Source organism: Atractosteus spatula, chromosome 25 (genome assembly GCF_055471065.1).
Source record: "Atractosteus spatula isolate fAtrSpa1 chromosome 25, fAtrSpa1.hap1, whole genome shotgun sequence".
Lineage (NCBI taxonomy): Eukaryota > Metazoa > Chordata > Actinopteri > Semionotiformes > Lepisosteidae > Atractosteus > Atractosteus spatula.
The window spans coordinates 10,350,080-10,375,278 of record NC_142730.1 but is presented as its reverse complement, the minus strand read 5'-3'; the positions used below and the strand labels follow the sequence as shown (position 1 = coordinate 10,375,278).

Sequence of the window (25,199 nt, the reverse complement as noted above, 5' to 3'; positions counted from 1 at the left end):
AACATCCATGAGCAGAGCCAGTGTTCAATCTGATGTGTATTAATAAACTACCATTGAGGAAGTGGTGTCCTTTTCATTTGGTAATGCAGAGTGATGAAGGATATGTGATTTGTACATACGTCAGAGACTCCAACTCCTGTTGGACTAAATTAAAACGGTTTGCTCACTTGATCAGTTTGAAAGGTGGCTATGCCAAGCAAGGCATGCTCCTGAAACCACCTTACCTTGCACCTTGGGAATGCTTTAAAGGCAGTGGTTCTTAACCTTTACCTTTTGGTTCTCAAAATAGGTGGAAGAAGAGAATTATTAAATTCTTTTTTTTTTTTACAGGTCAAATTAAGAGTACATGTGTAATAAGTTACACACTAAAGTCTCACTTAAAAGACCAAGGGTTTGATTAAACAAAAGTAGTTGTACTCGCATGTCTGTGCTTCATTTGTTTTTGATTTACCTTCTGAAAAAACAGGAACAACGGCAATTACTGTGACATACTGTACACCGTCTACTCTTATATTCTAGACTTACTGACGATAATAAGTCTTCCAAACGAGGAAAGTCATCGACGTTTTCTAGATACGATTCTGTAGTGCCCCATAAGCCTGCTTTACTCCTACAATTTGTTCGTTGTAATCGCTTTTCAGTCGTTTCGCAAAACTAACTTAAAAATAGTATATTGCTTTGCAATTTAGAGGCGAACGGAGCCCCCTTGTTCGGTAATAATGACGCTATTCACGACTCTTTCGTCGGACGTCCTTAAGTGTGAGACTGGTGTCATGGGCTGTATATCGAGTCGTTCGGAAAAGTACAATAATATGTACAGTCTGTACCATTAGACTGTTCAATGTGATATTAAATGTAATTCAATCCCTAGCCAGCCCCAACAACATTACGTAAAAATGCATTTTTTCCCCCGATGCACATCTGAAAAAGGTAAATGTTACCCATCGGCCCTCCCTGTTGATGCTCTATAATTGGCATCAGACCTCGCTCTCAAGCGATCCTTTTATTGCAAACGCAAAGTTTCCATAGTTTGAGTCAAAGGCCCGTCCTTTTCCCTGGGCTAGACATATCTCCACCCCTGGCCGAGATTGATAGTCGGCTTTTCACCGTGATTGAGCTGCTGGCTGTCTAATCTCAACCCCTTGCTCGTTTCGGATTGGTCGTTTCCTTAAACCCCTGTCTAGGCAGTCCCGTTATATGGTATAATTATTCCATCCTCCCCAACCCTTTTTTTCTGGTTTATTTTCTGCTTCAGCCTCATTTTTGCCCATTCGTTTAATTTTACATCGACTGCTTTTTGCCCTCTTTTTTGTTTTGGAGCATGATGGAGTCTGTTCGTCCCCAACGGCTGCAGCCCGGCATCGGACTTGGAGCCGGCGTCACCGGGACGCTGCGCTCTTCTCTCCGGCCTGGGGTTACAGTCCCCACCGCTCCGCCGCCTCCGCCGTCGGCTTGTCTGGGCGCCTCGGCCGGGCCGCCGCCGCCGCCACCTCCGCTGCAGCTGCACAGCCTCGGCGTGGCGATGCCGGGGAGCGCCGGGCTGGGAGCCGCCGGGGTGGCCGGGCTGGGGATGTGCAGCCCGGGCAACCCGGCTGTGTTGAGGGAGGCGGTGGAAGCTGTTGTTAGGAGCTTCGCAAAACACACCCAGGGATACGGAAGAGGTAAGTTGTTGTAGCTAACTTACATTTAGCTTACTTCGGAATTGTCTGTCGGTAATACTTTAAAAGCACATAACGGGTGATGGAATATGCGAAAGTTATTGTGCGCCAAAAGTGTATTTTTTTGCTTTATCTTATTTTTTGTAGTATTTGACGGTGGATGAACGCCTTACATCGTGTTTTTAACAGTTAAAACTGTTGTAGTTTGATTAATTAACATGATATATCGCTCACAACGTCGCTGTTTTCCGAAATAAACCACGATACAGCAGAATTGCTAAATCCTTTCTACATGTGCGCTCAAAACAAATGTTTTGCAACGACATGCTTAAACCGTAGTCCTTAAAAATCAAAGCTTTACTTAAATACGAATAACTTTCATGACCCGCCACATAAGGGTGCCGTATCTTGGATGAAGTACAGTAGGTATTGGTATCCTTGATAAGATAGGATGAATGTGATACAGAAATACACCCTTTGTCCGGATTAACTAATCTGGTTAATGTCTTCGCTACTACACTACTACTTCATTTGTATTAATCACCCAATTTAGGATTCAGAGAACTGCTATACATAAAGGTTTTGTGATTCTCTTGTACAACAAGGCACAGTGTACAGCATTGTTCTCTCAGAAAACAAAGCCTAGATACTGTACTTTGCCAAGAGGAATGGTGAGGATGTCCCACATTGGTGGCCACTGGCACCAACAGCTTTCAACACAGTAGCATGAGGCAGGTCCTGACAGTAGCAATATGGTCCTCAACTACAGGTATGTTGCCTTCACCATGCTTAAAAAAAACCTTAATACTTAAAACAAAGTAACAAAAGTGGTAGCAATTCAGAAAGTTGGAAAATAACATGCATGCAATTATTTCATCCATCAGGTATTTTTCAACACTACATACCTGTGTTACGATTAAACTTTTTTGCAATAATTTAATATTTCGTAAACTTAGGATATCTTTTTAACCTTGATGGTCAGCTGTTGTAGGTCCATTTGAAACCATTTCTTTGACATCTCTAGATGGACTGTGGAATATTTTTTGTCTTTAGATGACTAACCAAAAACTAAGCAACTGTACACTGCAATAGCAATCCAATAACTAAGCATTAAGCACTTTAAGGTAGAAATTTCCTAGCTGTATGTTTAGGGCTCATTAGTGTTCCAGTAAGTAACAGTACTGTTCAGCCCAGTGATCCCAGTCCTGCATAAAACACTACCATTATCAAAAGTGTCGGTCCTTCCCTATATTCTGTAAACATGGCCAGTAAAAAAGTTTCAAAAAGACCCCATAAGCATGCGACAATAAGTTAATTTATTGTACCTGAAGTACCTGATTGTTTTATCTGTGCTTGCAGAGGTGCATAACTAAAATAAACACAACCCACCCCCGCCCCGTTTGGAGCTGAATTCTCCCTGATCAGTTTTTACTGCTGCGACTGTTACTCTGTTTTGGGGTGGTTTGGCAGCAAGGCAGTTAACATTATGCTCCCCAGTTCTGGGGTCCTGGGTTTGATTCTGGACAGGGGTGACTGTCTGTGAGGAGTTTGCATGGTCTCCCCATATTCTTATGGTTTTTAACCTGAAAGTGCTTCCGTTCTGCCTCAAACCCTGTAGTTTCCTGATGGGCTTTGGGTAATCCTGACCCTGACTTGAAAACCCTGCTTTCTGTGATAATGGATTCATATTTTGCAGGTGTCTTTATAATGATCAAAGGTGAGATATTATAGTACACATCCACTTAATATGGTGAAATATTAGTCTCACAGTTAAAATTAACAATACAGTGTGTAATGTGCAATACACTGTAGTACCTCTCTGAAAAAATTGTTTTTGACAATTTAAAAATGCCCTAGGGACTTAATACAAATGTCTTTATTCCTGAAGAACACTCTTTAATGAACTAATAACCTTTCTTAAAAATGCTTTCAGCTGTTGGAAACATTGGGGATATTAAGGTATTGCTCTGAGTCGCTCTGTGTATCGGGGAGTATTGGTGATGCTCCTATCAGTTCTCAAATTCTGCTTTCAACCCCTGATGGGTTTCGTTGCGATACTAAAACTGCTGAACCCTCAACTCCTACTGCAGTTGTGTCTGCAGGATGACTGTAGCAGCTCTTTGCGCTGGCGTTTTCTAGCACTGTTGTCTCCTGTGACACATAGCACCCCGTCTCTGTGGAAGAAATCTAGTTGGCAGCTGGGCACATAATCTAGGGGCATTATTCAAAGTAGCCATGTGACAACATGAGTGTTTTGCAAAAGACAGTTTCCCTCTCCCTGCTTAAAGACTAAGAATTCCAAAGCTATCCTTAAGAAAGGAACAAAGATGTCTCTTCCCACAGTGATACTTCAATACTTTCGGGGAAAAATTGGAAGATATGTATTAGGGCTGAGAGCCAAGCCTCTCTTTCTCTAGCAAGCCAAGTTCCTAAACTGAGTTTTGCATGGGGTTGGGTTATAGTTTCTGTAGGGTTCCTGTTCAAACAGTGGTGTCAATGTAATGAGATGTAGTGCACATACAATTGGAACCTTTGTGGACTAAGATCCTATGATTGTTAACACTGCAGACACTCAATGACTGCATGCAGCTTTGTACCATGTTTGGTACAGGTTCGGGCCAATTTTGTGTGTGGTGGAGACCATCCTGGACACGAATCTTCTTCACATTGAGCTGAGGTAGTGCCCCGTGTTGTGCTGCTTCCCACATTTAGATTAGATCAGTTTATTTGTCATAAGCGTTTCGTGGCACTTGTGCTTATTTGCATGTAAGCTCCGACACAAAGACATTAAGGAATCGCCAGAAACAGAAACACCGAACCGCAGCAGCAACAAGAACTTAAAGAACATGCAACTCAAAAATATTTGTATTTAGATAGTCATATATAGGGAACAGGTAAGCACTATGAGAAGAGAAAAAAGCAGGGTCCCTGCTTATTCCCCATTATTCCAGATGTCACTGCAGCATGAGGCTCTGCTCTTGTCCTACAGCTGTTGGAATGTGTGGGCCAGCTTGAGAAGTGAGAGGTGCTCCATGTTCTGTCCAGCTGTAGCATCTGTCAAGGGCGTGCGTTGCCCAGCATGCCCCACGGTGCTCGACAGTGTGGCGGTGCTCACCCTTGCCGTGGTTTCTCCTGAGCAGTGAACGTGGTGGAGGCCCTCCAGGAGTTCTGGCAGATGAAGCAGTCCAGGGGGGCTGACCTGCGCAATGGTGCTCTGGTGGTCTACGAGATGGTGCCCTCCAGCAGTCCCCCCTATGTCTGCTACGTCAGCCTGCCTGGAGGCAGCTGTTTCGGCAGTTTTCAGGTAAGTGGCTCCGCCTCAGTTTGCTCAGTGAAGCAGCTGGATTCTGCGAGCTTTTCAGGTCTGTCCTGCTCCGTGTGCAGCCTGACGTCCCCCTGCTGAAGATCTTTAGTCATTAAGAGCAAGATCCCCTTGCATCATCACTATGTAGCTGCTGGGGCCATCACAGGTAGCAGGAGCAAGTACCCAGCTGATTTGACAGATGAGCCCAGTTGAACCGTTTGCAGCCAGCACATGTCACTGTAGATGGAACAAGTCTGGGCAAATATGTATCAGATGATGTTTAATGTGAAAAAGCGCTGGGTATTGCATGCAAATAGGAAACATATAGTCTGTCAATACCAAACTGAAAATGTGGAGTTACTCTTGTGAGGATGGAATTGAAATGGAAAACAAAAAGCAGGGATATATTTAAAAAAACATAGAATTTAAAATGAGCAGTGTTATGTTATAGTTGTAGATGGCATGGTGGTACGGTGGTCAGCATTGCTGTCTCACAGAACAGGGCACTGTGATCATTCCTGGGGTTTGTACAGTATGTTTGAGTGAGTTTCGTCAGGAGTTGTCTTGGTTGGTTAATTGGCTTCTTGGAAGGAGTGTAAGTGTGTATGTGAGTGTGTGCGCTCTCTGATGGACTGGCATCCTCTCCAGGGTGTATCCTGCCTTGTGCCCTCGCTTGCTGGGATAGGCTCTGGCTTGAAAATGGGTGGATGTTAACATTGTATAACACATGAGTAAAGCCTTATTTAGAATACTGTGCACAGTTTTGAGTATCACAGACCAAAAAAAGGATAGAAGCGTTCCAATCAGTCTGGAAAAGACTAACCAGATACATTCCCTGGCTTAAGAGAATGTCCTATACTGACAGCCTAAAACAACTGAGCCATTGTTCAGACCTTGAATAGAGAAGACCTGATCAAGATATTCAGATTTCTCAGAGGCAGTGACAAAGTCAAACTTATGGACTTTATTATTAACAGTGAAACATGAACTAAAAGTTGTAAACTAGAAACTGTGGAAGTGTATATGAGGCACTGCTTTACACAATGAATAGTGGGGGCATGGAGCATGCTTCCCAGCCATGCTGTTGAAGCTGAAACCCTGCTGTGTCAAAAAACAGCTGGAAGAGCTTCTTGGATCTTTTAACTACTAACTACCAAATGAGCTAGAAAGTATCAGAATGATCTTTGCATTTCTGTGGTATATCCTTTATATAGTATAACAACTAAGTCATAACTGCAGTTATATGGGCAGAGGATGAAGCTGAACTGGGTTCCTGTAGTATGTAGTGGTAGAGCATGTGGTTGCCCGTGAGTGGTACCTGTTTATACAGCTGGGTTGAATGAACCTGTTGGTGAAAACTGCCTAGCTCAGTGATGACCAAGCTGTGCCTTCCTTGGTGATTGGAATCCACAACACTTTTAAAGTGGGTCCAGAGCTCCCTGACCACTAATCTATACTCCCATAGTGTGGAGAGTGACCGTGAATTCAGACTGGGAATCTAGGAACATCCTGGATCGCTCCCGCACCTGACAAAGGCCTGGTAGCCAAAACATTGATCCTTCTTTCTACTTCTCAGTGTGGAATTAACTCGAGTTTGTTCATACTGATGCAGCTCCTCATGGGATAGCTCAGTCAGTAAAGGCCCTCACTCTGTGCAGAGGTAGAGTTGTGTGATCCAAGTTTTGCTGGGGTAATGCTATTAACTGGATGGGTCCAGCTGAGAGCTGCCAGGATTGGTTGAGTGGGTACAGTGCTCTTGGCTAGGTATGGAATCGAGCTCCCTTTGTAAAGTTGTAATAGGAAGAGATTCATCGCTCACTCTTGTAAGGCACTGTGGAGTATCAGACATGCGCTGGTATTGGGTAGCATGCTGATTAACAGTTGACAGTTCCAAACGGTGGAAAAATAGGTTCCAAGTTTTAAAAATAATAAGGTGGGGTGACCTCAGGGGGGTTTAATGTTGAACTGTTACAAAACAGTTTGGTTCAAGTCTCTCCACATGCTAATTCTGTTGATCTGACCAATTCTGCTGGCTCAGCAATGTATGTATGGTTCTGTGGAGACTGAGCCCCTGCATGTTATTGTGTGGGGAGAAAGAAACCAGTCTCCACATTGTTTGTGCAGAATTTACAGATGGTCTTCCACAACATGCTGCCTTGACTTAAGTGGGGGGGGGGGAAACGGCCTTCAGATTGTGTGCAGAATCTGCAAGCAGCCTTTCATAAAACGTAATTGACTTAACCTAAAAGCGGGGGCGGGGGGAGATCTTTGGCCGCAGTTTAAAGACATCAGTCCACACGAAAGACAGTCGGAGATCTTGGGTTCCCGGGCGGTTTCTCTGTGAAGAAATGCCGATCGCCGCTCGCTGGAATTTTCATCGCGGGCCAAGCAGCTCCAGCCAGGAGCCTGTCTCTCCTGATTCCCGACCTGCAATCCCAGCAGCTCTGGGCTTGGAGAGCCCCAGCTGCAGTGAGTCACCTCGCTGTGGTCACGTCTGGATCTCATTGCCGGGAGCCGGGAAGAGCAGCCAGCATGAGGGAGGGGGAGAGGAGCATGGAGAAGGGCTAGGAAAGAGACCAGGGAGGGAGGGAGGAAGGAGCGGGAGGAGAGATAAGGAATAGCGAGAGGGTTCTGGATAGGGCTGGGCGATATGGCCAAAACATTATCACGATAAACATTTTCATATCAGTTGATATTGATAATTATCACAATAAATGTCAAATCGTTATTTCTTTCAAGTTTAAAGGCAGATTTTTTCTCCTGAGTGAAAGTGGAAGAAACCAGACAGTTAATTGGTAAATTAAACAACTCTTTATTTTAAGAACACAACAAACACTTACCAAACAGCAGAAACATTAAACAAATCTGAGGTAGAGAGTATTCAGGTCTTTTTTTTATGTCAAAATATGCATGAGTAAAATTTACAAAATAAATATCTTAATAGAAAAATTAAATACTGCAGTGTGAGAAAACACACATAGAAGGTGGCTCAGACAGACTGCAAAGTTTATAGTGCTCTGTTTTATGTCTGATCGTAAAAAGCCAAAATATCTCCAAATGACCGAAGTTGAATGACCTTTTCTGTCGACGATGTCATCGTCCTTCGAGCTGGTCGTTGGCAGAACTACATTTGCTTCAGTGTTGCTCATTTCTCCACTCTGACTACAATCCTGTCACCCACCACCGTGTGGGTAAACACCACCACGTTAGCGGCCCGGTCTGCAACACGCACGCGCACTCACGCAGTATTTTGTGCGCATATCGTGCGCAAAGCATAAACATATATATCGAACATTTATTGAACTTTTGTTAAAATTATCGAGGAAAATTGTATCGCGATAATTATCGTTATCGAATTATCGCCCAGCATTAGTTCTGGAGAGTAAAATAAGGGAGGAGATTAAGTAAAAGAGAGACAGTGGAAAGTAGATTGACCAAAGAAACCAATGGAACAAGAATGATCGAGACGGAGAGATGAACTGTATTAGATTGATACTTTATTGATCCCGTGAGGGAAATTGCAGTGCAACAGCAGCTTAACACAGACAACACAGCCACAGTGTAACGAATGATACAATAATAATAATACAATACAATCAGTAGGAGAGTTACTTGCAGTCGAGAACACACAAAGAACAGAACAAAACCAGAACAGAACAGTACACAAAAAAGTCATATTGCACAATATGACTATAAAATAAATATACATGTATTGCACAGGTCCCTGGCATATATTGCCCAAAAACGGTTTTAAAACGGGAAAAGAAAAAGAACAGCTGTATCAGTTTACTGTTCAGTCCAGAAACGGGTCCCTGTCAATGTTGCCCCTGCCCAAACACACAGTGGATGCGTTGTACAGTCTTATGGCAGAAGGCAAGAATGACCTCCTGTAGCGCCCCCGTCGCACCGTGGATGGATCAGTCTATTGCTTTGATTAGAGAATCAAAGAGCAGAGAGAGACTAAAAGAATCGGAGAGAGGGACTGCAAGGGGAAAAATCACAGATGGGGACAAGAAAGCAAAGTCGAGCCTCCAGTCTTTGACTGGTGGCTTCCCAATGCTCTGCCCTGCCTTGATCCTGCAGTGGTGCCACACACAGTAGGAGGTTCTGCAGTGCCAGAAGGCTGGTCCTCCCACCGCAGAAGAATCCGGTCCCTTCCGGTACGTCACCTTGCGACAGTCTCCACCAGCCTTGCTAAAGGCGCAGTGTTGAGCTGCTCCAGTTGATGTAGATCCAGGGTGCTGCACAAAGGACAAAAGCCTAATGACGAATAAATGTTTGCAGGTTGCTGTTCTACGTCATTGAATCCAGAACAATAAGAGAATTAATTTAAAGCATGTTACTTAAGTAATCTTATAACTGCTTTTCGTAAATGTAATCAGGTGTTTCGGATTCTGGTGTTTGCTGGCTCGAGGTTGAGTTAAAGCAGGAGTCTGCAGTAATGGTGCTGGAGCTCCAGTCTTATCTAAGTTTCCTTGGTATCTTGAAGGCACAAGCAGCTAAAGAGCTGGGATTTTAAATTGATCCAATTAGAGCTGATATTGGTAGTTAAGAGCAGGAATGAAACACACACTGCCCCCCGAGGTCCCGGACTGGACAAAACCTGCATGTTGGCGGATGAGGAACACTCTTATTTCTAAAGTATCGGAGATCGAAGCAGAACCGTGCTGTAAGAGTCTTGTGTTCTCACAATGGAAGGTTGCGTGCATCATTCTCATTTTTACATCTGAGTTTTGTTTTGGATTTAACGAGGGAAGGTGGCATGGTGACACAGCTGCCCCACCGCCCTGCAATGGGATGACACGGTTAAAAAATGGATGGATGGATTTTCACGAAGAATATCTGAAACATAAGATCCGCAAGAAGCAATGCCAAGTGGTTTAACAGGTGTCCCCAGACCCAATCAGTTTGCTTCCTTTCAGATGCGGCTTCTCTTCATCTCTAGCCCTGTTTACTCTGGCAGCAGACAGGTCCAGCATCGCGCTGTGTGTGTGTATGACAGCTGCTGTATCTGCGGGCTGTGAGGAGGGAGCTGGCCCTGTGCTCTCAGTGTTTTTGCTGCACTCCTCATGAAGTGATAACAAAGCTGGATCCAATGGGATATTTCTTCCTCTCATTCCAGACAGTACAGATATGAGATGACCCCAAAAGTAAATAACCTCTGTGCACTCCTTAAACATTCATAAAAGTGCCAGGTACATTCAGAGTACAAAGTTTAGAATCGGGGGCAATTCCCACACCATATCTCTGATGGGTGTAACAGGTCCTTCGTTCAGATTAATGTCAAAAACCTGCAACATGATCAGGGATTATAGAAAGTAACCACTGGCTGCAAAACTCAGTCACTGAGGAGCAAGAAATTGGATTGTCAACAGTTACAAATATCTTGGCATTATTGTGAATACAAACTAACCTTTGAGGAAAACAGATGCCCATTCTTCCCGAGAAAACTGTGCTCTTTTAATGTATGTACTACAATAATGCTTTTATTTAATGCTTTAATTTGGCAACCTTAATATACACATTCAAAACGATGAGTAGGACTGTGAAAGGGAGGCGGCAAAATTATTAGCGCACAACAGCGATGGCTTTCAGATTTCTACGTCAGACAAATAGTGCGCAAGGCCAGTATAATCGCCGGCTGTCGTGACGACCCCTTGCACTGTGAATATGAACTCCTTCCATTTGTGTGTCGATTAAGGCTGCCTAGACTCCAGAGCAATACAACTAAGTTATCCTTTATTCCAACAGCTCTTAACCTGCTTAATTTGGATGATTAATTGTATATTGTATTATCATACTTGTACGTCTCTTATTTGTTATGGGTTCATGTTGCATTAAAGTTTGTGTCTTGGGATATTTGCTGTGCAGGCAGGTAGAAAACGTTACACATCTGGGACAATAAAAGTCATTACTAATGGTGTCCAACAGTCCTTATGACATACTTTAAAATGAATTCGTATGTGGTGAGTATTTTTGGAACCCTTAAAAAATGTGGTTTGTGGTTTATATAAAGCTTTACGAAGGTGCAAATATATAGAAGTTCAAGTATTTATCCGCATCGGTGTGCGCAGGCTGTAAAGGAACAGGTAAAGGCTTATTCCATGCTGAACGGACAAGAGACACAATTTTTTGGCTGTGCAGCCTTCTCAGAATGAAATAAACCTTTACCTGTTCCTTTGCGGTGTAAATACTGTATATAGCTGAGACCTGTTCCTAAGAGGATTCGCCCAAAGGCCAAATCTGCTGTAGAACAGTATTGTAAATTCTGATCCTCACAAACTCCATAAGCTTAAAAAGCAGAGCATGACCAAAGGTATAAAGAGAAAGATGATTACTGTATATGTTTTAATGTACCAAGATGAATATTAACTTCTGGAAGTTTTTAAACCCATCATTATTGTATATTGTATATTGTCTTTAATGTGCTTGTTAGACTATGGGCTGAAAAGAAAGGGACTGTTACCTAACTGTGAAGTGGCATTGTTCCATATAGGTGAGTCTTGGTGCAATTTAATCTTAAACCCCATGTGTTTTTCTATTTCCCTGTAGTTATTGTATTTGTAATGATAGGGCCGTAATAAAAAGCACATTTCTTGTGTTTGTTCTTGTGAGACCCGCAAGTAAAATGTCCTGCAGTCAGTAATTATACTGTAACTCAATGTCTCTGCTAGGCCCTGCAGATTCTGAATTGAACTGTAGTGTGATGGATCATAATCGAGAAGCCCAGTAGTACAGCCAGGCTCCTCAATTTTGCCCGCTGCTGTGTAAGTTTGATTTGTGTTTTTTTTAGCCTTTCCACAATAAATTCCTAATTAAATGATCAATTTTAACCCAATAGCCAGAAGATGGAGATGTGCGTGGGATCACAGCACTAACAAAATGATCTTGCAGGATAATGTTCTTCATTGTTTGACTGTAGCAATTCGAGTTTGTAGGGAAGCTGGAGAGAAGTAGAATGATGGTCAGTTTTTCTTCACGGCTGTTATTATTCACGGTTACCTGACAGTGGATTGAAGAGAGGTCCAAATAACAGCTGATTTTGTATTCTGCAGACTTACTAAACCCATAGCAAGCTGCTAAGATTTTTAGCATAGCATGCTGAATATCTTCAGTATACAGCAGGATGTCTTCCTGACTTGAAGATTTTAATTTAATTGGCGATTCTGTTCTGCCTGATGTTTTGAGCGGGTGACTCAAGTGACACTGGGCAATAAGGGGTATCACTGCCAGCGCCCTCTCAAGATCTCAAATGATCTGCCGTGTGAAGAGTCTGCTGAGGCCAAATCAGAAGGATTAGCATATATCGTATCAACCATATACTGTACATATTGCACCTTGGCCAAGCTTCAATAATGTCAGGCTTATCAAATGTCTTTTCCGCCTGTAATGATAGTGTTTACCTCCCGTGCTTTATGTATGATACTGTATCTAATAGGTGGTGGACGTTATCTGCAGCAAAGCACCTTTTCATGAAATCTGATTGGTCTGGATTAATAAATATCCCCACATTTTTTTTTCCCCCCCAAACGTAAGGCCAAAATTCAGGAGTTCAGGTAAATATCTGAGTACATTAATGAGATTGGGATAAACTTGTGCACTCAGAAAAGTCTTCTTTTCCATTTTTTGGATTCAAAGCCATTGAAGCTCTCTTTAAATCTAAATGAGGTGCACCTTTATGAACTGCATTGATTGTGTGACCCCCAATTGGCCCAAGTATATCCCAAAATGCCCTTCAGTTCAGGGGTTTTACCCTTTTTGTCACCTAACAGTGCTGCTTTGAGCTCCTGCATTAGGATGGGTTGGACTGTCTGCTGCCTCTTCCTCCAATGGTTTAGGAACATTTAAATGTTCATCTAGGGTATACAGATTTGAAACAAAAGAGTGAAAGGCTGGTGTCACACAGTGGCACAGTGGTTAGCATTGCTGCCTTGTAGCTCTGGGGCCCTGGGTTCACTACCAGACCTGGGGAGCTGTCTGTGTGGAGTTTGCATGTTCTCCCTAAGTTCGTGTGGGTTTCCTCCTGGTGCTCCTGTTTCCTTCCACAGTCAAAAAATACTGGTAGGATAACTGGTTTCGGGGAAAATTGGCCCTGGTGTGAGTGTGTGTCTGTCTGCCCTGTGATGGACTGGTGTCCTGTCCGGGGTGTACCCTGCCTTGTGCCTCCTGCTTGCTGGGAGAGACTCCAGCTCCCCCGTGACCCTGAGCTGGAGGAAGTGGTTGGAAAATGGGTGGGTGGGTGTGGGAAGTTGTGTGGATCAGTATTGTGACTGAACACTGACAGGAGAAAGATTAATATCAGACATGTTTTATTTGTTGAAGCCAGAAGACTCATGTGTTATATTTGCCTTGTTTTTTTTCCCCCAAAATATCCCCCAGTTCCATCATCTTTGTTCAGGAGTAGCTGTAAATCATTCCACAGATCGGAGTATTTTTTTTTTTCCTTTACATGGAAAGTTCTTTCAACCCTTAATCTTCCAGGTACAGTCAGTTTCTGCATAAGTGAATATAGATGAATTCTGAATGGGATGTTAATGTAGAATTTCAGTGTCATGACCGAGAGCGCGTGTTTGGCTCAGGGGTGTGGTGATGTGGGGGTAGCAAACCAGCAGTTGAAATGGAGTTGCCACAGTGGAAAAATACTGAACCGGAGACTGGAGTCCCTTGGGTTTGAAAACCTGATCCCCATAACCGCGGAGAACAATGTAGCGTGTCCGTCCGACCACACCACGCTGAGTGCAGCACTCTGTGGCTTAGTTATTTGCTAGTGATTGCCTGTCTGCGCTCATGAATTGATGTTATTGTGTGGGCAAGACGGCATGCGTCCATGTGTGGTCTGCAGGCTTGCCGAATACTCGGATCCATCCGACGTTTGACTGCGTTTTGCCGTTTCTACCTCATATGCCTCACACGTGCAAATGAAAGCTTTTTCATTTGTAGGTCAGAAATCCTGTTTAATTTGTGAATACGCTGTATACATTTCTTCCAGTAAACTGCCATACTTTAAAATGTGGTTGGAATTGCTTTATGGGTTTGCATCTGGGAGAGATTACAGAGGAAATCCATGTATGTCAACAGTTGGGACAACTAAAAACAGCTCATCCCAGCACCCCTCTGCAGGGTAGACCATGGTCCTGTTTCGTACAGGGCCTGGGACAGAGCCATAGACACTATTTAGTTTTTCTAGACCCCCTCACCCCGCACACACCCCTCCACAATTTTCAGTGCTTTTTCCCTTCCGAAATTGTTGGCACGTCCTGGCCTGCAAAAGTGGCCCTCAGTGTGATTGTCAGATCAGCAGCTCCTTTGAGCTCAAGTTCTACAGCATCCACCTGTTCTTTCAGTTTTGAACTAAGCTACCTACTAAAGACCTCCCCCTCCTTATTTAATTAATTCCATTGTTTGTGACTCTTACGATGAGACGCAGCCATGTAGTCCTGTTAGTAGAGATCAAGTGTAAGAAGGCATCAAGCAATGACCTGGGTCTTTCTCTGGGAGAGGAGCTTGACATATTGATGTTGCCCTGTCTGAAACAAAGTAGAGCAAAAATCCATAACATACCTGGCCTGTCATGTGGTGAATCTTACCTGTTAGCAGGAGCAACCTCAGACTGTACCTCTTAAATTTCTACTCTGCCATACTGGATGCAGCGAGTGGCCGATTTCTTCTTGCAGTTCCGGACATATTAGGAGGAGGTAATGTTACAAGGCAGGCTTGCCAGGAAGAGTTTCCTGCCATTGCTAAGACAGGGATGTAGCTGCTCCCAACAAAGTGAATACGCTGTCAATCAAGACATTCGACGTTTGTGGTACAGTACGTGATAAAACTGTGATGAATCAAAGAACAGTTTAAAGACCATTACATCAGAACCCTGTCGAACAGCCTCCTGGCACAAGTACTAATACTGTGAAGAGGAGGTTGGACTTGATCAGCAAGAACTAAAAAATTAGTCGGGGTTACTGCGATGGACTGGCGCCCCGTTGCTTGTGGGGGGCAAATGACATGACTTGACAATACAGCTGTCTGTTCAGAAAAAAAAATTCCTTGAAGTAAGGAAAGCAAGATAAAGATACAGTAACTTAACATCCTTTGAACACGGGGTCAAAACCTGGGAAATGGGATACATGACTTTGTCAGCCTGATCTGGCTCTTAATTATGATATAATAATCCATGAGTACTGTATCATGTAAAAAGAGAGACCAATAACTTTGTGTGAGCAGTATTTTCCTCCATGTGAAGGTATTGTTTTCATGATGAATATACACCAATGATTGACGGGTTTAAACCACAGGAATATATCTTATACAAGACATTAATATTTCACGCCCCTCACACACATTTTACCTCTGATCTAGCCCCTAACGGCACTAACGGAAACAATGCCAGGTAAAGAAATCTCAATACTGCGATGAATTTTAGCCTCAGAACATGAGCCTGTAACATCCGAAACAAAAGATTTACAGCGTGGGGATACTGCTGCAATGAGGCGATAAATAATTGGATCTTTGGCCTTGAGAAGCTGTTGGAAGATGGACAGGTCTGAAGGCTCCCAGTATTAACAGCAGTAGTGTGCGTGCAGAGGAGGAATACAGTAGTTCAAGCAGCCAGAGAAGCAGAGCAGATGGGAGGAGGGGGTAAAGAGATGTAGGATTGTGGATACGAGAGGACAAAGCGATCTAGAGTGGCACTGACTCCGAATTCTCGGTTTACATTGTTAGAGCTGCTCTTTTTCATTCGTTTTGTTTCCAAGTTTCACCTCAGAATAGCCGGACACTCACCTGCTATCTAGGCCCCTAGCAACCTCCTGCCGCAGACTGGTGCGTTTTCCCAATTCTCTGTACAGACGGTCCCGTTACGTCCGGGTTAGGGCCCAGAAGGGCTTGACGTATAGCGAAACCACATATAGAGGGGAAGAACAGTGGACATGCGGAGGATTCAGGACTCCAAGAGCTCCAACTTAAAGCTGGGGGCTTTTCCATAAGCATTATTGGAATACAGTAGGGTTAGGGGACCGTGGTTTAGATAGTGTATTTTACTTGTCGCTACTGGATACAGTACACAGTATCCTGTTATACAGTAAGTGCAAGTTTCCTTTCTAAATAATGCAAATCACTGCGAAATGACTTAGAGAGGGGACCTGTATAATGTCCATAAGGAACCATAAGCTTCAGATACGTTCCCAACCTACAGTGTAGGTTGTATAGACAGTGTAGACTGTACAGTATATGCAATTCATGTGCCTATAGCCCATTAAAAACAATAAGTAGAAGTAGATACTGTCACCAGTTCTTTCTGAGTCGTGGTCTTGTCGAAACCAATAGTCATTTGCTGCTTCTGGGTAGATTACTTTTCCAGACACTGTTCATCTGTTTCAAGTGGGTGATCATACCCTGATCCATTGCTTGGATCGGTGAGGTAGTGTATGGTAGTAAGATCTCCACTTTAATGTTGGAACATAACCGTTCGTAGAGAGACAAGAACCAGTTGTAATGGTAGATTTTGTTCATCACAATATTTTTTTCATTTCTGGAACAAAGTATTGCAAGAACCAGTTGCTGGCTTTTGGTGCCTTTAAAAGGGACATAAATGGGGGGAATTTTTCAGTCGAGTGGAATGATGTACTGTACAGCGAGAACCACCTGGATCGGCCTCTTCCTGCTCATGCTCAAAATAAGATGTGCATTTGCAGAGCATTCGGTGAACCTTTCTTCGAGAGTTTGTATTAAACTGTGGAGATTTTGAAAGTCCATCACCTTGCCTTTATCAATAGCATGTTTTGAATGCTTGACTCAAGTCTTGTAGTCTGTTCAGGACTGAAGCGATTAATTTCCTGAGATATAACGCCATATTTGTCTGTTTAACTTGACTACAAACACTAATAGCACTCAAACTAGACAGGCTGAATGATTTGTACAATATAATGTTCTTATATTGCTTTACCGCATTAACTAGGGGAAGACTCTGAAGTAGAAATACAAACTAATACTTTTACCTAGCTAGTTCTAGCTCAGTGTCTCCAATCTGCTATTTGCAGTATGCGTTTCTGCTGCCTGTGTACTGTGCTCCTGCCTACAGAGCTCTCACCTGCCGGAGGTCGCCCTCTCTTGACTTGTCTCGGAGTCTTTTTGAATTTTCAAGGCTGCTTGTGGTCAGTGCAGAGGGGCTCCTCCCAGATCACGCCCTGCCGATCGTGAGAGCAAAGCGCTTTGCTTCGCTCCTGGAGGGCTCCTCTCCTTCTTGCTTCCCCCCAGTTCTGCCCGACGAAGGCCGAGGCCCGCCGCAGCGCCGCCAAGATCGCCCTGATGAACTCGGTGTTCAACGAGCACCCCTCCAGGCGGATCACGGACGAGTTCATCGAGAAGAGCGTGTGCGAGGCCCTGGCCTCCTTTAACGTGAGTGTCTGCTGCGCCGTGCGATTGGTCCTTTGCATTCTTGCGGCTGGAGTTTTTTAGATCTTTAGATCTTTCGAAATGAAATTTCTACATTACACTCTCTCTCTTTCCTAGCGTTAATCCCGCATCAGCAGGGTCCGCTTGTCGGCACGCCCGTCTCCATTTGGTGGTTTGAACCAAACCTTTGAGCTGACGTTGCCATTAACTGCGACCGAGAATACTCCAACCGGCGTGTCTCTCCGCCTGCCGTCGGAGTGCGGGGGGGGAGGAGAACAAAGTAATGTAGCCAATTCAGAGATGGGGATTACTAGGAGGCCATGATTGATAAGGGCCAATGGGAAATTTGGCCAGGACGCCGGGGTTACACCCCTACTCTTTTCGAGAAGCACCCTGGGATTTGTAATGACCAAAGAGAGTCAGGACCTCGGTTTTACGTCGCATCCGAAGGACGGCGCCTGTTTACAGTATAGTGTCCCCGTCACTGTGCTGGGGCATTAGGACCCACCTGGACCGCAGGGTGAGCGCCCCCTGCTGGCCCCACTAACACCTCTTCCAGCAGCTACCTAAGTTTTTCCCAGGAGGTCTCCCATCCAGGTACTGACCAGGCTCACTCCTGCTGAGCTTCAGTGGGCTGCCAGTTGTGAGTTGCAGAGTGATATGGCAGCTGGCCAAATTTCTGCCTTACACTGAAACACTGAAAAAGGTTATTATTAAATATTGGTTATTAAAATGTTGGTAGTACAGTTGGGTTTTAACAGCAGTCCTAGAGGGAACCCTGCTTGTGTCTCCAGGAATCTACAACTAGATTGAACGTTTCATTTTCAGTAGAACAACTAAAAGTCCAAACCACACTGGCATAGTTTTACAAGGTGGGAACAAATGTCCTTGAGTAGCCCAAAGTCCTGACTTGAATCCGATTTTATTGTACGGTGTAATTTTAAACCATTTCCAATCCTCAAGCAGAAAATACTGCAAGCTTCTTCATCTAGGGTATACAAATTTGAGACAAAAGAGTGAAAGGCTGGTGTCACACAGTGGCACAGTGGTTAGCATTGCTGCCTGAGCTTGTAGCTCTTGGGCCCTGGGTTCACTACCAGACCTGGGGAGCTGTCTGGGTGGAGTTTGCATGTTCTCCCCACGTTCGTGTGGGTTTCCTCCTGGTGCTCCTGTTTCCTTCCACAGTCAAAAAAATACCGATTGTCAAGCAGAACGGGAGAAATGTTGCCAGACAGAAGGTGGCAGAAGTACCCCATGCCACCATAGAGAGGGGCAAAGATTAATCTGAAAGCACTTTCAGTGATAATTCTTGCCAGAGGTGCTTCCACAGAGTACACATGTAGTGGGTCTGAATAGTCTGTAAATTTCAGTTTGTATATATTTTTAAGGCGTTGTTACATATGTAAAGAGGCGGAATATCAGCAGTGTTCAGTTTCCAAGTATTTTAATTGAAAGGAATGTATACACATCAATTGACGTGTTAAAGTGTGGTATGTTTGATTGGGTAAAAAACTGAACAAGGCACCATACGTAGGAACTGTGGTCTTGAGTAGTATTCATACTGTTGCCACAGCATCTTTCTACTTCTTTCTCTTCTGGTGTCACTTCAAAACACATAAGACAAAGCTATTGCATAGTCTGCCTTCTCAGGTTTCAGACACTTTTTACAGATGAACGTCAGAGATCGTGACAAATCAGGCTTATTTTACTTTTACCAGGATCCTCGTACTAATACAGAAATTGAAAGGTTACTGCCACTATTTAAAATTTTTGTCAGGGTCAAAGGAGCCTTTCAGGAAGGTCAGTTGGATACCAAAATATCAGGGATTGTAGAGTTAAGGGTGTACCACTATTTTTTTTTTCTGGCACAGTGTCTCATGATGCTTTCTTCCCAAACTTTTCAGGGTAACAGGGAGGAGGCGGACAATCCCAGCACTGGCATCGGAGCCTTCCGGTTCATGTTGGAGTCGAACAAGGGAAAGTCCATGCTGGAGTTCCAGGTAATCCCTGATCCGTGGCAAAAAATAAAAAACATTTTTCCCATCTGAATTTTGATCTGAATATGTTCAGCACCTTCAGCTCAATGAGCACCTAAAGACTGAACAGAAGGGCTGATCGCAGCAACTTAACTGCTTGTACAGGTTTTGAATGATCTGTTTATGAAGCTGAAGCTTTATGAATGATGTTTGTAAAGGAAAGATGCAGTAGAATGGAAAGATGGTGAAGAAGATGGGGGAAATGGAAGGCAAAGACGCGCTTAGGAGAGCAAAAGAGAAAAGATCTGGTTTGTGGCTAGGGCATTATTGTGTGTGTGTGTGTGTGTGTGTGTGTTTATTTTGTGTTCTTGATCCAGCAGCAGAAGCTTATATCCAGCGTATCGGCAGAGCTTTGCCAAACCGCTGTGGGTGGGTTTGAAGCACAGGGGCCCGCTGGCGTTGCCAAGAACGCCCTGGCTGCAGCTGGCGGGGGGCTCGCTGTGGAGGCGAGGGGCTCTGTGTTTCAGCCCTGTGTTTGTCTGCCCTGCAGGAGCTCATGACGGTGTTCCAGCTGCTGCACTGGAACGGCAGCCTGAAGGCCATGAGGGAGAGGCAGTGCTCCCGGCAGGTGAGAGCAATTCCAGACGATGACTGTGGCCCCGAGTGGCCCCGAGCGGCCCCGAGTACAGTATTCTGGCCCTATGGTGAGACTGTGCCTGGCATTGGTCCTTCTGTTTTTACACTCGGTAGACATCACGTCAGCGTTGGGCTTTTTCACCCTTACTACCAGTGAGCTCCCTGACAGACAGACCGGAAGTGACCCCCGGGCCCCCAGGCCGTCTCATCGAGCATGGCCTCGGCTGAAGATTTGCTTCAGAACTGAGACCGTGAAGCCTAATTTTTCGCAATAGAAATACAGGACAGAATAACAAAACCTTTGAATTTGGGATTACGGATTTCTGTTTTTTTAAAACCTTGCTCCTAGAGCAGCCATTTCATTTATATTCACAGGGCGCACATCTACCTTAGGCGTGTTTATTAAAATACTGCATGTCAGCATGTGTCAGCATTTTTAAGAACTTGCAGCAAAGTTATCATTTTTAATTTTTATTTCTAATAAAAGCAGCTGAAGGGACAACAAAAAGAGGACTTAGGCAGAAAGTTGTAGTTAAGGCTGAAAACAGGATTGTGAGTTTCTCGGGAGCAAATGACCCAGAAATGTCTTTGAACTTGACGCTCGGGGGTCCGCTCGGGGGTCCACACGGGGCTGGGTGAGATCCTGACGTCACTTCTCTTTTTATCGCAGCAATAATAATGAATCTCTCATCAGCTTTCTTGTGTGCCATTAGCATAATCATCATTATTTCTGCATTTGGCCAGTGTCTTTGCTCTAATTGGACTGTGTAATTTAGTTGGTTTAATTTCTGTTGTGTTTTTTTCAGCAACATCTAAAGGAACTACCTTTTGTAATGAAGCTCCTTAGGGTGTTAAATATTCCCTTTTATATCGTGCTCACTGCCCCAGCAAGCAGCTTTCATCTACAGAGGTACTGTAGCTCGGGGCTTGTGAGGGAAGGTTGCTCTTCAGCCTGCAAGTACCAGCAGGGCAATCTGTGAAATCTCAGGGGTACTCATTTAACAGAGAGCGGGTGAATAATGAAGCAGGAAAAGCTGAGGGCCCTTTTCAATTGCCTGAATTTTTCTCAGTCCTTTTTGTCTTTTTTTTTCAGCCCAACATTCAACTGAAAGCAAAATCAAACTAATCTGCAAGAGTAAATAAGTAACAGACAAAAGGTGATAAAGGTATCAAATGAGAAGAGCATTTTTTTTGCTTACTTTCAGTTTAGTTTATTAGTTATACTGTATGCACAAGTGCAATGAAATTCTTATTTACGTGTACTGTATGCTCCGATACAAAGACATCAAGGAAACAGCCACCTTAAACACAGAAGAGCAACAACAACAGTTAAATAACATACAACTTAAATAAACATCAGTGCAAGCAGTGTGGGGAAAAAACATCAGTGCGAGCCAGTGTTAAGGGTTGAGCTCAGTAATCTGACATCTTGCGGGAAGAAACTGTCTCTGAATCTGGAAGTTCGTGCCTTCATGCTCCTATAACGCTACCAGATAGCAGGGAAGAGAGAAGTGAGGAACCAGGATGACTGGTGTCCTTAGCAATGCTCCCAGCCTTCCTGAGACAGCGAGCTGTAAAAATGTCCACAATAGAGGGGAGCTGTACTCCAGTGATGGACTGGGTGACCTGATCACCCCCTGTAACACCTTTCTGGGTAGCATGAATGGGTCATACCATTACCAGTCCAGTACACCTGGATCATATCATTACCAGTCCAGTACACCTGGAACATACTGTACCATTACCACACAAGTGCACCTGGGTCATACTGTACCATTACCACACAAGTGCACGTGGAACATACCATTACTACACAAGCGCACCTGGATCATACCATTACTACATGACCCAGTTGTACTCGTTGACTCAGACATCGAGCTGCTGCCAAACCACACTATAATACCACTCATGATCACACTTTCCTAACCCTACCTTTGTGCTTCAGTTAAACTTTGTCATCAGGAGTGATGATTTTGATACGTTTCCTAATAGAAAAATACAATATGCTTATTTTGAATACAGCTTCATTTCATTTTGAACCTTGTGGACAAGCTACTGTAAAACTCAATTTCTGCTCTTTACATTTATCATGCTTAATCTTGTATTTACAATGAGATAATGAGTATTTAAAGTATTTAAAATGAGATAGTTCTTCTCTGACGAAGATGAAAAGTTTAATTTTTTTAGGTTCTAACAGGTAATAGATAGCTGGGTCAGGAGTTAATATTTTCTAAGAGCCAGATGTAAAAAAATCTAACTTCATAATGCAAGTTGCCTAAAATAGACGAGGTGAACACGTCCACCCGTAAAGCCACAATCTTCTCAGCCGGGGCAGTGTGATGGGGAGCACCCATGCAGTGGTGCTGCCCTCTGGTAAACCAGGGTCCTGACTAGCTCGTTAGAGATTCCAAAAGAGCAGGGGTGTCACCGATGTCCTGGTGAATCCCACACTGGCAGTACCCCCGAGATCACCTCGATTCAACCAGCTGCTCCCTTCTCCTCCACTCTAGAGGTGCCTCAATGTGGATGAAGCGACTCTCCTCCTGTCTGTCTCCGAACCCCTTGGAGATGAACAGCGTTCTGTAAATTCAGGGGATTATCATCGCCCTCACCACAGCCGTTCGAATGGCCTTCCTTCTGGGTGTTTTTCTCCATTATGATGTTGTTCTGGAGGACGTGGGTCTCGTTGCAGTCGGGAGGTGATGGTTGTGGTTTCACGTCCTGAGCCCAGGGGCACCCTGGGCAGGGGCACTGAGGCTGACGGGTCCCCGGCGTTGTCTCCCCCAGGAGGTGCTGGCCCACTACTCCCACCGGGCGCTGGACGATGACATGCGCACGCAGATGGCCGCCGACTGGGTGAACCGAGAGCAGGGCATCCCCGGCACCATCTCGCGCGAGCTGGGGGCGGCCGAGAGGGAGCTGGAGGAGGCGCGGCTGGCGGGCCGGGAGCTGCGCTTCCACAAGGAGAAGAAGGACATTCTCATGCTGGCGGTCGGGCAGCTGGGCAGCGCCAACGCGGCCACCCTGCCCTCCAGCTGCTAGAAGGAAACAAGAGAAGCCCCAGTGCGGCTGCCGCCCAGGATGGCGGTGTCGGGCTCGGGCTGCCCTGCCGCACACAGCACACACACTCCTCTGAAAGGTCTTCCGCCGCCTGATACTGACCCCAGCATCTCCACACAGGCCACCCACCGCTGGCTTTTGAAAGTGCTTCAAATTTAAATTTAGAGCTGCTTCTAAGTTCTTAAAGCCATGAAGGTTTGTTTGCTGGCTGTAAATTCATCTGTGCTTCCGTTTCAATAAGTTTCACTCACCCAGTGTGCTTGCAGTATCTTAAAAGATCACCACAAAGCTGGCCTTCACCCGTCGGTGTGTGTGAGAGGCAGACTAGACTGGCCTCCTGTGAGCCGCCGCTAGCCCTTCATGACCGCGTTCCCTGCTGCGCCCTCTACTGGCAGCAGCTGTATGATTTTCAGGTCTTTAAAATGATGAGATCTTGACCGAGTTTCTTTTTTTTAGGCTGTTCTGATGAAAATCATTTTTAAAGACACTTTTTTTTTTAAAAGGAAAAATTATTCTGAATGATCTTCTTGATTTTTATAAACACTTAAAATGTCCAAGTGAAAGTCCTCTACTTTTTATCCTTATTTTCTATCCTTGAGCCGGGGTTTTTAGTAAGAGTTGTTCAGAAATCTTGAGATGATTTATCGCAGTCTATTTGCAAGTCATTTTTGCTTAAAATATGCTGACGTATGGAATTTTTGCTGTTTTCTCAGAAGCCACTGCAAATTGTAAAAACAAATATTTAGATGAAGTGTTCTCGTCTGTTTTGGCATTTCTTCGTTATATTTAAAGGAACATTTTAAGTAAGTTAAATGGCAAAGGCAATTATTTCATTTCATTTGAATTTATTTTGTCAGTGTTTTGTCTTTGCTTGTGTTCTGAGAGGTCAAAGCAAGTATTAACCTTTGTAAAACAGTGACAAACTTTTGCGTTGCTTAAAATAACTATGTTTATTTTACGTGGACAGTAATCTCATTTAACACATTTACTGCTTTGAAAGTAGTCATTTATAAGCATACGACTATAAATTAGCCATGAACATTTCACAATGCAAGAATGCTCATATATCCAGCTTCTGTTTGCGAATGACTCAATCTTATCATGCATCTTGAGAATCACTCAACTATATTTAATTTGATTCTCATTAAAATGAATACCCCTTTCATATATATTTTAAGAAAAAATACTTTCCCCCTCATTTAAATTTTGTAATTCATTAAATTGAGTTAAAAAAAAAGAGTGAAAATCTTAAAAAGTTACTCCTGAAAGTTTATGTAGTTTATGCTGTTACAGGGCTAATTGAAATACTTTAAATAACCTTGTTTTCACTTCTGTAGTGGGATAGTTGAATAGGCCAGTGGTTTTCAACCTGTAGTTTAGAACTTAACTGTGACATACTAACTGCATTTGTATAGGTGGCAATTTGCAACAATCCCTGTACTTCTGGTGATCAGATAGTCCGAAGTGTTAAATAGTCAAGACAGGTATTTCCTAATAGGCTCCTCTTTGCCATGTTCTACTGTATAAGTACCTATACCCATGTTGTGTTGATGTGCTAAACCCACGTATGGACAAACTACATTTCAATAGCTTTTATAGCTGGTCATAAATCACCAGTTTCCAAGCTTTTTAGAGCACATGCATGTTCTCTGTTAATTTATGAAGCAGATATTATTCAAAGGAAGGCTAGAAAACCGGCCCTCATACGTATTAGGCGTGGGGTGAAATTATCTCTTAATCTGCCCCATTTCACACTTAACGTGAAAGTGACTCAAAACTCTGCCCAGCCAGGGGAGCCCCCACTGCAGAAGAATCGGTTTAAAAAAAGAGCAGAGCCCTGGCAGACATGGTAGGAATGTGTTGTTGGAGAAAACAGCTGGAGCCTTTTCTGGGCCATTTTGGAATGCACTATCTGAGGAGGTGACCTAAACCGTGTGGAAGGCAACATTTCTGAGGCTGAAGCAGTCCCAAGGGCCTCAGCGCATTTCTCAAGAATAGACGAGAACAGGCAAGCAGTAGAAAAGCCAGGTGCGTCCTTATTCTTATTTTGTCAAGTTAAATCGGTTTCAGCCCATGAGGAGAAGGGCTGGTCTCCCACTTCGTTAGTGCTTCCCATGTGCAGAGAGGCCTCAGTGTCTCTGTCCTGGGCCCTGCACACAGAATATGGATGGGGAA

At 44.1% G+C, this 25,199-nt stretch overlaps 1 protein-coding gene across 1 annotated transcript; it reads left to right on the top strand.

The window, feature by feature from the left end:
* The first annotated feature begins 1,251 nt into the window (after positions 1-1,251).
* Positions 1,252-23,499, top strand: lix1l (limb and CNS expressed 1 like). The gene is made up of 6 exons (XM_088905743.1): positions 1,252-1,661; positions 4,799-4,962; positions 17,215-17,355; positions 19,257-19,352; positions 19,879-19,956; positions 22,752-23,499. The coding sequence occupies exons 1-6, from the start codon at positions 1,322-1,324 to the stop codon at positions 23,004-23,006; spliced, it is 1,074 nt and encodes a 357-aa protein (XP_088761869.1). The 5' UTR covers positions 1,252-1,321; the 3' UTR covers positions 23,007-23,499.
* Positions 23,500-25,199: the final 1,700 nt, after the last annotated feature.

Coding starts and splice junctions, on each gene's coding strand:
- lix1l (XM_088905743.1), top strand. CDS start 1,322: ATGATGGAGTCTGTTCGTCCCCAACGGCTGCAGCCCGGCATCGGACTT. Junction 4,963..17,214: donor GCTGTTTCGGCAGTTTTCAG/GTAAGTGGCTCC, acceptor GCTTCCCCCCAG/TTCTGCCCGACGAAGGCCGA. Junction 19,957..22,751: donor AGAGGCAGTGCTCCCGGCAG/GTGAGAGCAATT, acceptor TGTCTCCCCCAG/GAGGTGCTGGCCCACTACTC.